The following is a 15,609-nucleotide window of genomic DNA, read 5'->3' on the forward strand; positions in this document are numbered from 1 at the left end:
GCACAGAATGCATGGGGCTATGAGTAAAGGAGGCTACAGAGGAGAAACCAACAGAAATAAAGTAGTGGGTAGAGGAATCACTGTCTATCTTATATTAATGAACATTTGTGCCAGGAATATTAATTTACTCATCAGACCTTGTTTTGTATCTCCATATTACAACAAGAGCATCTAATTGGATTTGAGTCAATGGGAGGTCCGGGAGCTGGCAGCAATAAAGACGCAGTAACTTCGAAATGAAGGCGTTTAAACATCTGTCTAGCCTGCAAGTGTCCAGTAATATCTTTTAAAATCTCACAGCTTTTCTGGCACATGAAGTGCTCAAAGTGGGAGAGGGACTGAGCTACATGTGTGGTGCACTGGTGGTGGGAGAGGGTATGAGGAAGGGTAGTCCCAGCTTGAGAACTTCCCTGCTATCTCATGTCCTAATTTGCCTCAGGACACATTGACCCGTCCATCAGCACAACTCCTTCCTATGGGTTTTTTTGTCACAGTAAAAAGTTCAGAGGTTCTTGTGTGTGGCAGCGGCTTCTGGCATGTGATTGGTGTGTTTGGAGCTTCTAGCAGGAACACTGACTCCCATCCAGTTGTACATGCTGACCTGGACAGTCTCACATTTCAGCAATGCCTCCATTTTACCAACATCATCTTGTATTGGAATGGCTTGGTGGCTTTGCCGTCGCCTCTCCCTCACAATCTCCTTCAATATCTGCATCCCTACAATCCTCAAAAATATCTGTACTCTTCTAAATCTGGCCACTTGAAGAGTCTTCTCCCAGTTTCCATATTTGCACCACTCAATCTTAAGCACTGGAATTCCTTTCTGAACCTCTCCTTCTCTCTCAGTTGTCCTTTAAGGAGGCCTAGAACCTACTCTTTCGTTCATTTGTCCTAAAATCTCCTCATCTGGCACAATTTCCTATTTTCTCTGACCTTGCTGCATATTTTAAAACTTTAAAGGCTCTAAATGAATGCAAGATGTTATTGTCAAATGGAGCGAAGTTACATTGTGTCCTGAGTGGAAAAATTAGCCAGGGTTCCTGCTCCTGGTCACTGTCCACTGATCCCTATATTAGAGAGTGAGAGGGAATAATTCAGCCAGGTTTCCTGCTCCTGGTCACTGCCCACTGACCCCTATATTAGAGAGAGAGGGAAATCAGCCAGGGTTCCTGCTCCTGGTCACTGTCCACTGACCCCTATATTAGAGAGAGAGAGAGGGGGGGGAATCAGCCAGGGTTCCTGCTCCTGATCACTGTCCACTGACCCCCTATATTAGAGAGACAGAAGGGGCATATCAGCCAGGGTTCCTGCTCCTGGTCACTGTCCACTGACCCCGATATTAGAGAGAGAGAGAGAGGGGGGGGAAATCAGCCAGGGTTCCTGCTCCTGATCACTGTCCACTGACCTCTATATTAGAGAGAGTGGGAATAATTCAGCCAGGTTTCCTGCTCCTGGTCACTGCCCACTGACCCCTATATTAGAGAGAGAGAGGAGGGAAATCAGCCAGGGTTCCTGTTCCTGGTCACTGCCCACTTACCCCTATCTTAGAGAGGGGGGGGGATATCAGCCAGGGTTCCTGCTCCTGGTCACTGTCCACTGACCCCTATATTAGAGGGAGAGGGGGGAAATCAGCCAGGGTTCCTGCTCTTGGTCACTGCCCACTGACTCCTATATTAGAGAGGGGGGGGGGGGGAAATCAGCCAGGGTTCCTGTTCCTGGTCACTGCCCACTGACCCCTATATTAGAGAGAGAGGGGGGAAGTCAGCCAGGGTGCTTGCTCCTGGTCACTGACTACTGACCCCTATATTCGAGAAGAGGTGGGGGAGCGAAATCAGCCAGGGTTCCTGCTCCTGGTCACTGCCCACTGACCCCTATATTAGAGGGAGAGGGGAAATCAGCCAGGGTTCCTGCTCCTGGTCACTGTCCACTGACCCCTATATTAGAGGGAGAGGGGAAATCAGCCAGGGTTCCTGCTCCTGGTCACTGCCCACTGACCCCTATATTAGAGGGAGAGGGGAAATCAGCCAGGGTTCCTGCTCCTGGTCACTGCCCACTGACCCCTATATTAGAGAGAGAGGGAGGGGAATCAGCCAGGGTTCCTGCTCCTGGTCACTGCCCACTGACCCCTATATTAGAGAGGGGAGGGGGGAAATCAGCCAGGGTTCCTGGTCCTGCTCACTGTCCAGTGACTCCTACTGGAATAATCACTAGGAGAATAGTGTTGTCAAAACCTGAATAACTGGGAGCAACTGGTACGGATGGAAATTCCCCACCCCAAACGAACCACTCTTAAGTGACTAAAATTTAGAACTCAGGGAGGACACACCGGGCAGTTTTTAAAAACAACTGTTTTTATGATTGCACAGACCAGATTGAGCCTATTTACTTTAAGATGAGTCGTACCCTCTGGAGAAACAAATCTCTTCACGCAAATGTATTAATCCAACCTCACACAGCCTTGGAGGACCCTCCAGAAAACAAATTGAACCTGACTTCCCAGCGACTTACCAGAGATTTGTAATAGCAATGTATCGTGTTAAACTCCCAGAGGAGCCCTTGTGCAGTCCTTCCTTGAATTTAATTTAGTTGAGAGGCAGATGCATCAATAGAGACTTCTCAAAGTTCTGCATGGCCCTCAATCACAGCAAATGGAGGGCAAACTGCTTGCAGAAACTAGGCAGTTCCCCACTTCCCATCTGCCTTGCTTGGCTTTCTGACTGAGGATGTCTTTCAAGTTAAAGATTTAAAAAATTTCTTTCCCATGCTCAGAACATCTCGAAGTTCTTCACTGCCAACATTTGCTTGCATTAATATAGTAACTTTAACACAATACAATGTTCCAGGGCAGCCAATGATCTTTCATAACCATTGTCTGTGGTCTTGGACAAATACTGATTTGGGTGTAGTATCATATATTACAGACAATGTCTCAAACAGCATGATCACCATCCCCAATTACGTCCTGTCCCACTGGCAGGTCAGACCGAGCACAAGTGACAGCATGGTAGTATGCACTTAGGGAGTTGCTATGGGGTGCTCAATATTGACTTTGGACCTCAGGAAGCCTCATGTCATCAGGTTAATCATGGGAAGGAAACTCTCACTGATTCTCATGTACCAGCCTCTCCCCAGCTTCCCAGCTGGTGAATTGGTATTCTCCCATGTCGAACACCACTTGGAGGAAGCACTGAAGTTGGCAGAATGTATCTAGGTAGGAGAGCTTCAATGTCTATCACTGAGAGCAGCTTGGCAGCACCACAACTCATAAAGCCGGTTGAGTGCTTGGAGACAAAGCTGCGAAACTGAGTTTAAAGCAGGTGGTAAGGGAACCAGGATCGGGAATAAAAGACTTGATCTCATCCTTACCAAAGGAAATTGGACATCTACAGCCTGCCGTGGGTGCATCTGTCTATGACAGGAAAGCTGGGAGAGATTATTGTACAACCCTTGTGAGACAAAGTCCTATCTTCACATTGAGAATACCATAAGATATAGGAGCAGAATCAGGCCATTCAGCCCACTGAATCTGCTCTACCATTCGATCATGGCTGGTATGTTTCTCAATCCCATTCTCCTGCCTTCCCCCCTCACCAATCAAGAATGCATCTATCCCTGTCTTAAAGACATTTAAAGACTTGGCCTCCTCTTACAGTTTTCTACGGCAGTGAGTTCCACAGTCATCATCCTCTGGTTGAAGAAATTCCTCCTCACTTCAGTTCTAAAGGCTGTCCCTTCACTCAGAGGTTGTGCGCTCCAGTCCTAGTCCCTCCTACTAGTGGAAACATCTTTTCCACATCCACTCTATCCAGACCTCTCTATATCCTGTGAGTTTCAATGAGATTCCACATCATCCTTCTAAGCTCCATCAAGTACAGACCTAGAGTATGACAAGCCCATCATCCCTGGCATCATTCTTGTGAATCTCCTCTGGACTTCCTCCAAGGCCAGCACATCCTTCCTTGGATATGGAGCCCAAAACTGCTCACAATATTCCAAATGCAGTCTGACCAGAGCCTTATACAGCCTCAGCAGCATGCCTTAGCTGCTCTTGTCTCCTAGCCCTCTCAAAATGAATGCTAACATTGTATTTGCCTTACTAACCACCAACTAATCCTGCAGGTTAACCTCAAGAAAATCCTGAACTAGGATTCCTAATTCCCTTTGTGCTTAAGATATCTGTAGCCATTCCCTGTTTAGACAATAGTTTACATCTCTATTCTTCCCACCAGAGTGCATAAAATCACTTTTTTCCACATTGTATTCCATCTGCCACCTCTTTGCCCTCTCTCCTAGCCTGAAAAGTCTTTCTGCACCCTCCAAGCTTTCTCAACACAACTTGTCCCTCCACCTATCTTTGTGCCATCTGCAAACTTAACAACAAAAACCTAAGTTCCTTCATCCAATTTGTTAATGTGTAATGTTAATGTATGACCATCCCATCCAGGAGATTTATCCACTTTCAGCTTCCCACCATCTTCTCCTTAGTATGGTCAGTAGACTCATCTCCACCCATGACTCTTTTGAAGTTCTAGTATGCCACTGGTGTCCACATTGATGCAAAGTACTATTCAGTTCCTCTGCCCTTTTCTTTTTTCCCCATTACTACTTCCTCAGCTCTTTTCCAACAGTCCAATGTACCCTCTTGCCCCTCTATTACCTTTTAGTTATCTAAGAAAAACTTGCAATCTTATTTACTAGCTTGAGAGATTTAACTTGATGCAGATTGTTATTTTATAGAGCTCTTTGACTCTTAATGGTAGACAGTGCTTCACACATTCAGGTGATTACAGTCCTTCACCTTGTCCCCTGTTATTGCTTTTTCAGTTGTCCTCTGCCAGTTTTTAAAAGCTTCCCAATCCTCTAGCTTCCCACTCATCGTCAGCAGGCTGTATGCTTTTTTTATTGCTCTCATGCTGTCCCGGATTTCCCTGGTCAGCCATGGTTGCCTCATCCTCCCCTTAGTATGTCCTTGGGATGAATTTCTGCTGTGCCTCCTGAATTACCCCCAGAAACTCCTGCCATTGCTGCTCCAGTGTCTTCCCTGCTAGGCTCCCCTTCTATTCAACTCTGACTAGCTCCTCCATCCAATCCTTGTCTTTTGTGGCATTATTATGACACTAAATGGGACAGACCTTGAACAGATCTAGCCATCAGCAGCAGCAGAAATGTACTCCAACACAATCTACAACCTCATGGCCCACCATATTCCACTGTACAGTGTCCATCAAGCTAGGGGATCAACCCTAGTTCAATGGAGAATGCAGCAGGTTATGCCAGGAGCAGTACCATATCAAGCATGCTGAAAAATGAGGTGTCAACCAGTCAATGCTACAACGCAGCAGGATACTTGTGTGAAAAATAGCAGAAGCAGCAAGTGATTTGCAGATTTAAATGATTCTCCAAGCAAGGCACCAATTTAAGCTCTACAGTCCTGCCACATTCATCAAGCACTGCCTCTGACACTGCAGTCCCTCAGCACTGACCCTCCAACAGTGGGGCACTCCCTCAGCACTGACTCTGCGACAGCGCCCGTTCTCTCAGCACTACCCTCCAATAGTGCCGTGCTCCCTCAGCACTGACTGTCTGACAGCGCCTGCTCCCTCAGCACTGACCCTCTGACAGTACTCGCTCCCTCAGCACTGACCCTCTGACAGTGCCTGATCCCTCAGCACTGACCTTCCAACAATGCAACACTCCGTCAGCACTGACCATCCGACAGTGCGGCGCTCCCTCAGCACTGACCCTTTGACAGTGCACGCTCCCTCAGCACTGACCCTCCGACAGTATCCGCTCCCTCAGCACTGACCCTCCGACAGTGCGGCGCTCCCTCAGCACTGACCCTCCGACAGTGCCCGCTCCCTCAGCACTGACCCTCCAACAGTGTCTGCTCCCTCAGCATTGACCCTTCGACAGTGCGGCATTCCCTTTGACCCTCCAACAATGCAGTGCTCCCTCAGCACTGACCCTCCACAGCGCGGCTCTCCCTCTGACCCTCCAACAATGCAGCGTCCTTCAGCACTGACCGTCTGACAGCGCCTGCTCCCTCAGCACTGACCATCCGACAATGCAACGCCCCCTCAGCACTGACCTTCCAACAATGCAGCACTCCCTCAGAACTGACCTTTCGACAATGTGGCGCTCCCTCAGCACCGACCCTCCAACAGCACAGCGCTCCCCTGACCCTCCGACAATGCGACATTCCCTCAGCATTGACCCTCTGACAGTGCCTGCTCCCTCAGCACTGACCCTCTGTCGGTGTCCGCTACTTCAGCACTGACTGTCTGACAGCGCCTTCTCCCTCAGCACTGACCCTCTGACAGTACTCGCTCCCTCAGCACTGACCCTCTGACAGTGCCCGATCCCTTAGCACTGACCTTCCGACAGGTCCCACTCCCTCAGCACTGACCCTCTGATAGTGCCTGCTCCCTCAGCACTGAACTGACTGTGTAGAAGGACTAGGTGGTCAGATGTTGCAGTAATCACCTGAATGTAAATCAAGCACCAAGGGTCAAGAAGCTGTATCAAATAACAATCTGCATTGTTAACTTTCTCAAAATTGTTGTGATTACAAAGTGCAGGCTGAAAGGGCAGCATAGATAGATTAATTAGGTAAAGATTTGCATGGTGTGGGCAGAGATCAGGGAAATGGGTCTTTCAAAGGGCTAGCACCAACATGTTGCATCAAATGACCTCCTTCTCTGGTGTATCATTTCATGAGAAATCCGATCAGTGGAATCTTTCTCCACATTAATTGAACAAATGTGTCTGATTTCTGTGGCTACCCAACCGTAGGGAACAGCTGTTCACTGCTGACATGCTTTTCAGACAGCTGGTTCAGATAGTTTCAGCCTGGAATTTTGAGGGTGTGGTTGGTGGGGAAGGAGATGCTTTTCTGCCCTCTGTTTTTGACAGGAAGTTCGATGTTTGTTGCTGAATTCAAAAAGGTATTTTGGGGCATGAATGAAACCTTCTTCCAAACCAATTGAGCCCCTCTCTCCCCTTCCCCATTCATGGTGAGTAGGGATATCTCCTACCAGGTCGATTTCACTCCAACACATTTCTGCTCTTTCTCAGTACCTGTCCACTATCTCAACCCAAGTGATCTGGATCAGTGTCAATGGGAGATATTTGATCACAATTGATCCCTAATGTCCCCTGATAGCAGGACAGTTTCTGGACTGGAGTCACAGGCATTAAGCACCAGTGGTTATATGTGAGTTAGATGGAAACCAGGCACATTCTTTTGCAGTGAGAGTTTTATTTCAACTCTCTGATCCCAAAACTCTACCAATCAAATTCTCACCCAATTATCCCAAAATTAACATTATCGCTTCTCGCTTGTTCCAGTTGGTCTCAGACATCCCTGCCAGACCACACTAGATGATGAAAACTAGGTCGTAATCAACAGAAGAAGCCCTGAATGAGATTTTCCTGTTATACGGCAGTAACGTTTCTTTATTTGAGCTTGGAATATGGGCATTGCACAACAAGGCCGGCCTTACTTTGCCTATCCCAAATTGACCTTTCAATGTCGTGGTGAACCTTCATCCTGAACCACTGCCAATATGGTGCAGGTGCTCCCACTGTGCTGTCACATACACTTTGGATTTTGACCCAGCGACAATAGAGGAATGGATGATACCTGTCCACTTTGAGATAATCTGAGAGCTGGAAGTGATCTTAGAGGTGCAAGTTTTTCCATAACAAAACTGCTTTTCTCAGTATAAGAAGGTGTCAAAGTGTATTCACAGAGTTATGGAGGGTTTGATAGTGTAGACAGGAAGAAACTGGCTGTTGGGACATCAATTGAAGGTAAGCTTTTTTTTGAGCATAACTGGAGAAAGAGATGTGGTCTTTCCATCTACCACTTAGGACAGATGTAAGGAAACCAAATCCCAAAGGGAGCAGTGATTTATACTGCATAAGAAAAGGGGCTTTTCTTTTTAAACAGCAATTGTTGTGATCTGAAGAGCACTACCTGAAAGGGCAGTGGAAGCGGATTCAATAGGAATCTTCAAAAACTGGAAATTAGACAAAAACTTGGAAAGGAAAAGCAATGCTGAGCTGTGTAAGAGGAACTAATTGGGTAACATGTAAAGAACCAATGCAGGTACCATGGATGCCTTCTGTACTGGAACATACTACGAAGCAATTGTCGAGGCCTCCCAGATGAGATCAGCTAGTTTAGCACAGACTGAGGAATAAACCCTGTGGTCTTCCCAGTCTGCACAGTCAATACTGATCTTGTTTTGCACGCTGTGTGTGTCCTTGGTGGACTGGAACATGAACCCCTGATGGGAGGAGGGGATACCCTTCGCTGGTAATCTCTCCCAGCTGATAGGCTTTGTTCCAAATATAGCCCTGGGAGTCAGGGTAGACAGTGGAATGCACTGAGTCACTGGCTAATGTTACCAAGATAAATTTACTCACACCTCACAGTCCCCAGCGGAAAGGCGGGGTTCCTTTCTAAAACTGATCAGCGAGAAACCAAGGGTTTGTCCGTTGTCAGGGTTTTCAGTGCTTTCATTTGACTATCAGGTAGCAGAGATTTTCAGCTGTTCCTGCTCTAATCTCTGGAGTGCCTTCCACTATGAGACTGCTCTGCCACACCTTTTAATATCCTCCTTGAACTAGCTCAGCTCCTCGACCAAATAAAATTCCGCCTTGTCTTCTTACTTTGTTACTCCTGTTCTCATTTATGATCCCTGCCTTGTTGCGCAAAGAATAAGGCAAGAAAAACCTACACTTCTGCAGTGACTTTCATGATCTCAAGAATTTCTTTTGTCCTTTTACAGGACATGGGCATTGCCGGTTGGCTCAGCGTTGATTTTGCACTTGAAAAAGTGGTGTTGAGCTGCCTTCTTGAACCACTGCAGGTGGAGTGCTAATGCCATTAGGGAGGGAGTTCCAGGATCTTGATCCAATGACAGTGATGGAATGATGATATATTTCCAAGTCAGGATGGTGAGTGGCTTGAAGAGGATCTTGTAGGGGTGGTGTTGCCTTGTATCTGCTGCTCTTGTCTTTCTGGATGGAAGTGATCATGGGTTTGGAGATGCTGTCTAAGAATCTCTAGTGAATTTCTACAGTGCATCTTGTAGATGATACACACTGCTGCTACTGAGTATAGGTGGTGGAGGAAGTGGATGTGGTGCCAATCAAGTGGGCTGCTTTATTCTGGATGGCATTGAGCGTTCCTGAGTGTTGTTGGAGTTGCACTCATCTAGGCAAGTAGAGAGTATTCCATCACACTCCTGACTTGTGCCTTGTCGATGGTGAACAGGCTTTGGAGAGTCAAGAGGTGAGTTACTTGCTACAGGATTCCCAGCCCCATCCTGTTTTTCGTGCCACTGTGTTTATGTGGCAAGTCCAATTGAGTTTCTGGTGAATGATAACCCCCCAGGATGTTAATAATGGGGTTCAGTGATGGTAACGCCATTGAATGTCAATTGGCAGTGATTAGATTGCCTCTTATTAGAGATGGTCGTTACCTGGCATTTGTGTTGTGCAAATGTTACCTGTCACTTGTCAGCCCAAGCCTGGATATTGTCCAGATGTTGTTGCATTTGAACATGGACTGTCACAAATGGTTTTGAACATTGTGCAATAATGAGCGAACACCCCTCCTTCTGACTTTACTATGGAAGGAAGGCCATTGATGAAGCAGCTGAAGATGTTTGGGCTGAGGACATTACCCTGAGGAACTCCTACACAGGTGTCCTGGAGTTCAGGTGACTGACCTCCAACAACCACAACCGTCTTCCTATGTGCCAGGTATGACTCCAACCAGCAGAGAATTTTCCCCAGAACCCATTGATTCCAGTTTGGCGAGGGCACCTTGGTGCCACACTTGGTCGAATCTGGCTTTGATGTCAAGGGTTGCCACTCTCACCTCACCTCTGGAATTCAGCTCTTTTGTCCATGTCTGAACCAAGGTATAATGAGGTCAGGAGCTGAGAGGCTGCTAGATAACACTGTTGATGACATCTTCCATCACTTTACAAATGATAGAGAGTAGACTGATGGGCAGTAATTACCTGGCTTGGATTTACCCAGCTTTTTATGCACAGGATGTACCTGGGCAATTTTCCACATTGTCAGGTAGATGTCAGTATTGTAACTTTATTGGAAGAACTTGGCTCAGAGAGCAGCAAGTTCTGGAGCTCACGTCTTCAGTACTATCGCTAGAATGTTGAGAAGGCCCATAGCTTTTGCAGTATCCGGTGTCTCCAACCATTTTTTGATATCACATGGAGTGAATCGAATTGGCTGAAGACTGGTATCTGTAATGCAGGGGACCACTGAAGGAGGAAAAAATATATCATCCAATCAACATTTCTGGCTGAAGACTGTTGCAAATCCTTCAGCCTTATCTTTTGCCCTGATGTGCAGGCTTCCGGAGCACTCAGGATGGGGATATTTGTGGAGCCTTTTCCTCCAGTGAGCTGTTTAATTTTCCACCATCATTCCTGACTGGATGTGGCACAACTGCAGAGCTAAGATCTGATCCATTGGCTGCAGGGTTGTTTTGCTCTGTCTATCACTTGCTGTTTATGCTTTTTGGTACGCAATTAGTCCTGTTTGATAGATTCACCAGGTTGCCACTCATGTTCAGGTATGTGTGGTGCTGCTCCTGGTGTGCCCTCCTGCACTCTCCATAGAACCAGGGTTGATCCCCTGACTTGAGGTATTGGTTGAGTGGGAGATATCCCGGGGCATGAGGTTATGGATTGTGCTGGAGTACAATTCTGCTGCTGTTGATGGCTCACAGTGCCTCATGAATGCCTCATCGAGTTGCTGGATCCGTTCGAATCTCTCACAGTTGGTGATAGCATGGTGATAGTGCCACACAATACAATGGAAATATTCTCAATGTGAAGTTGGGACTTTGTCTCCACAAGGACTGTGCAGTGGTCATTCTTACAATACATTTGCAGTTGGCAGGTTGTTAAGGATGATGTCAAGTATATTTTTTCCTCTTGTTGCTTCCCTCATCATAATGCAGACCCAGTCGAGCAGCAATGTCCTTTATGACCCAACCAACTTGATCAGCAATGCTGCTGCAGAGCCACTCTTGGTGTTGGAATCCCCCACCCAGAGTACATGTTGTGCCCTTGCCACCCTCAGTGCTTCCTCTAAGTGTTGTTCAAATGGAACAGTACTGATTCATCAACTGAGGGAGGATAGTATGTGGTTATCAGCAGGACATTTCCTTGCCCATGTTTAACCTGAAGCCATGAGATTTCCTGGGGTCTGAAGTCAATATTGAGGACTCCCAGGGCACCTCCCTCCCACTGTATACTATGTGCACCACCACCTCTGCGGGGTCTGTCCTGCTGGTGGAACAGGACATATCCAGGAATGATGGCATTGCCCTAAGGTGTGATTCTGTAATTATGACGATGTCAGGCTGTTGCCTGAGTATTCTATGAGACAGCTCTCCCAATTTTGGCACGAGCCCCCAGATGTTAGTAAGGAGGACTTTGCAGCGTTGACGGGGCTGTTTCTGCTGTTGTCTTTTCTGGTGTCTAAATCAATGCCAGGCAATCCGTCCAGTTTCATTTCTTTGTTGAGACTTTGTAGCAATTGATACAACTGAGTATCTTGCTAGGCATTTCAGAGGGAGTTGAGAGTTAACCACATTGCTGTGGGTGTGTAGTCACATGTCGGCCAGATGATGAGAGGATGGCAGATTTCCTTCCCTGAAGGACACTAGTGAAACAGCTGGGTTTCATGGTCATTAGTAGATTCTTCATTCCAGATATTCTTTATTCAATTCAAATTCCACCATCTGCTGTGCCAGGATTTGAACCCTGGTCCCCATGTATTATAAAACCCTTCCGTTAAGAGCAGACCCTATTGTAATGCAGGGAATACGCAGCCAGATCTCACAAACAGCATCACAATAATAAATAGATAATTAAGCAATAGTGACTTTGAGGTAAATAGCAAGGTCCAATTTGCTCTCTTAGTCATAAATGATACCATCGACACTAAGAAGGCTAATTTAAGAGTAAAAGTTGTATAGGCTAGCCTTGTATTCTCTTGTGATTACAGAGGATCAAATCATAATCTAATTGAGGTGTTTAAGATGATTAAAGGATTCAATAAGACATTCTCTGATAAGGAGAATTCATTATTGGGAGGCAAAAACATAAAATCTGAGTGAGGCCATTTAAGGGTGATGTCAGGAAGCACCTCTTCACACACGGGGCAGTGGAATTCTGGAACCGTAACCTCAAAAAGCTGACAAAATACATCAGAACAAAGAGGAGTGGCTTTTTGTTTAGCGATAGATTGCAGAACCAGGGCCATTGTCTCATTGATTTGTGCAGCCAGCTTGAAGGGCTGATCAAGTTTCTCTTGTTCCCATCTCTCTGTCTCCCACTTTGAATGCACAGCCCCTTCCTGGATTACAGTCCCCAAGCTGCAGTTTCCAGGTAAATTACTGCGAAGGTTCACTTACCATGATCCCAGTCAACAAGCAGACACCTTTCCCACAATAAGTGTTGGGCACCATGTCACCATAGCCGATGGACAAAAAGGTGATTGAGATGAGCCACATCGCTCCCAGAAAGTTACTGGTGACATCCTGGTTGTCATGGTATCTGGTGACACAGACAAAGAAAGTTAGAACAACCTGAGGTGACCATAATTGACAAGACTATTTCAGTGGTTTCCTGTTTACTTTCAAACAATGTGCCAAGACAGAAACAAGAAGCATTTTTCAGACTGTCCCCCAAGTATTTGAAGTTACCAATGAACTTTGAAGAATTATCACTGTTGTTAAGGGAAGAAACACAGCAGCCAATTTGCACACATCAAGCTCCCACAAACAATGTGATAATGCTGAGATAACTATAAGTCTCTGAGTCAGAAGATTAAGGCTTCAAGTCCAGCAATGACTTAAATCTACGACCCAGACTGACAGTGTCAGTGAAGCACTGAGGGAGGCCTAACTTTCAGTTCATTAAAGGTTACTATGCAAACTAAGAGCTCACAGGGTAGGGAAAGAATAACATCCCAGTGTGGATAGAAGATCGATTAGCTATCAGGAAAAAACAGAGTAGGGACCAATGAGTTAATTTCAGCTTCGCAAGGCGGAGCTGGACGAGTGCTACAGAAACCAGTGCTGAATGAATATCAATGACTTGGATGAAGGGATCGTATGTAAGCTTGCTAATTTTATTGATGGTACAAAGGAGAGTAAGTTCTAATAAGGACATAAGGAGTCTGCAAAGGGATATAGACAGGTTATGTGAGTAAGAAACAATCTGGCCGATGAAGTCTAATGTGGAAAAATGTGATCTTGTCCACTTTGCCAGGAAGAATAGAAAAGTCACGTTATTTAAATGGAGAGAGATTGCAAAACTCAGTGGTACCGAGGGATCTGAGTGTCCTGGTACATGAATTACAAAAGGTTGGTATGCAGGTACAGCAAGTGATTAGGGAAGCATAGGGAATGTTGTCACTTATTGTAAGGGAAATTAAATATACAAGTAAGAAATAGTGGAAATGCTGGAAAAGCCTGGTAGCATTTGTGGAGAGAAGGAAACTAAGTTAATGTTTCGAGTCTGGTATGACTCTTCTTCAGGACTAAACAGTAACCCCCAACTCATTCTGCATTCTCACATATCCCTTCCACATCTTCTCTGTCTAATCCCCTCAGGATCTTATTTATTTCAATCAAGTTTCCTCTGAGTCTTCTAAACTCCAGCAGATATAAGCCTAGACTGTCCAACCTGTCCATCCATTCCAGGTATTAGTCTGGTAAACATTGTCTGAATTGCTTTCAACACATGTACATTGTTCTTAAGTAAGTATTCAGTACACTGTTTTATCAATACCCTGTAGAACTAAAGTATAACCTCCCTCTTTTTATATTCAACTCCCTTTGCAATATACAATAACATTCTGTTAACGTATCTTATTACTTATGGTATCCATATACATTAACCTTTTATAATTTAGGCATTATGGAATCTAGATCTCTCTGCATCTTGGAGCTTGACAATTTCTCAGCATTTGGGTAATATGCTTCTCTCGATCCATCAATCTCACACCTCAATATACACTTCTCCTCAGATCTCAGAGCTTCCATTGGGGCGGCATGGTGGCTCAGTGGTTCAATTCCAGCCTCGAGCAACTGACTGTGTGGTGTTTGCATGTTCTCCCCGTGTTTGCGTAGGATTCTGCTGGATGCTCCAGTTTCCTCCCACAGTCCACAGATTTGTGCGAGTTAGGTGTATTGAACATGCTAACTTACCCATAGTGTTCAGGGATGTGTAGATTAGGTGCATTAGCCATGGGAAATGCAGGATTACAGGAGTAGGTAGGGGTGGGGATCTGGATGTGATGCTGTTGGACCAAATGGCCTGGTTGATGTAGACTTTGATGGACCAATTGGCCTGTTTCCACACTATGGATTCTATAAAAACCATTAGCAAATCTGAACACGGCTCCAGCTCATTCAGCCGGATCTCATCATCATGTCAATCTCATAACATTCAAACCCACACTCAGCCTGAGTGATAAAGAATATTTTAAATAGTATTTAACAAAGAGAAAAATGTGCGATAGCTCATTAGTTTGATTTTGCAATCTGAGAGGCAGAACTGTCTCACTCTTCAAAATAATACCTTTCATGGCTATTTGAGAAGGTGGACAGGGCTTGGTTTAATGTCTTATCCAAATGAAAGCACTTCTGACAGTGCAGCATTCCCTCTTTACTGCTTCTCCAAGAGAGCAATATTCTCTTAGCACTGACCCTCCAACAACACAGCACACCCTCAGCACACATTGTTTGGCAGTGTGCAGCTCCCTCAGCACTGATCCTCCGACAGCGTGATGCACCCTCAATGCCAACCCTCCAACAGCACAGCACACTCTCACTACTGATGGTACAGCACTCCCTCAGCGTTGACCCTCCGACAGTGCCTGCTCCCTCAGCACTGACCCTCCGACAGGGCCCACTCCCTCAGCGCTGACCCTCCGACAGTGCCCACTCCCTCAGCACTGACCCTCTGACAGGGCCCACTCCGTCAGCACTGACCCTCTGACAGTGCCCACTCCCTCAGCACTGACCCTCCGACAGTGCCCACTCCCTCAGCACTGACCCCCCAACAGTGCCCACTCCCTCAGCACTGACCCTCCAACAGTGCCCACTCCCTCAGCACTGACCCTCCAACAGTGCCCGCTTCCTCAGCACTGACCCTCCGACAGTGCCCACTCCCTCAGCATTGACACTCCAACTGTGCCCGCTCCCTTAATATTGACCCTCCAATAGTGCTCGCTTCCTCAGCACTGACCCTCCGACAGCATGATGCATCCTCAATACCTACCCTCAGACAGTACAGCACACTCTCACTACTGATACTCTGATGATGCAGCACTCCCTCGGCACTGATCCTCCAACAGTGCCTGCTCCTTCAGCCCTGATCCTCTGACAGTGTCTGTTCTCTCAACACTGATCCTCCGACAGTGCCTGCTCCTTCTTAGTTAACCCTCCAACAGTCTGGCGCTTCCTCAGCATTGATTCTCCAACAGTGCCCACTCCCTCAGCGCTGACCCTCCGACAGTGCCCGCTCCCTCAGCGCTGACCCTCCGACA

General features: G+C 46.5%; 1 protein-coding gene across 1 annotated transcript in view; it reads right to left on the reverse strand.

Moving 5' to 3' along the window:
* The window catches only part of LOC140453938 (small conductance calcium-activated potassium channel protein 3-like), a 131,428-nt gene that overhangs the window by 45,787 nt on the left and 70,032 nt on the right, over positions 1-15,609 (reverse strand). Inside the window, 1 exon segment of the mRNA XM_072548799.1 lies at positions 12,467-12,608. Within this exon segment, the coding sequence (XP_072404900.1) occupies positions 12,467-12,608 (142 nt within the window).

This window comes from Chiloscyllium punctatum, chromosome 28 (genome assembly GCF_047496795.1).
Source record: "Chiloscyllium punctatum isolate Juve2018m chromosome 28, sChiPun1.3, whole genome shotgun sequence".
NCBI classification, from domain to species: Eukaryota; Metazoa; Chordata; class Chondrichthyes; order Orectolobiformes; family Hemiscylliidae; genus Chiloscyllium; species Chiloscyllium punctatum.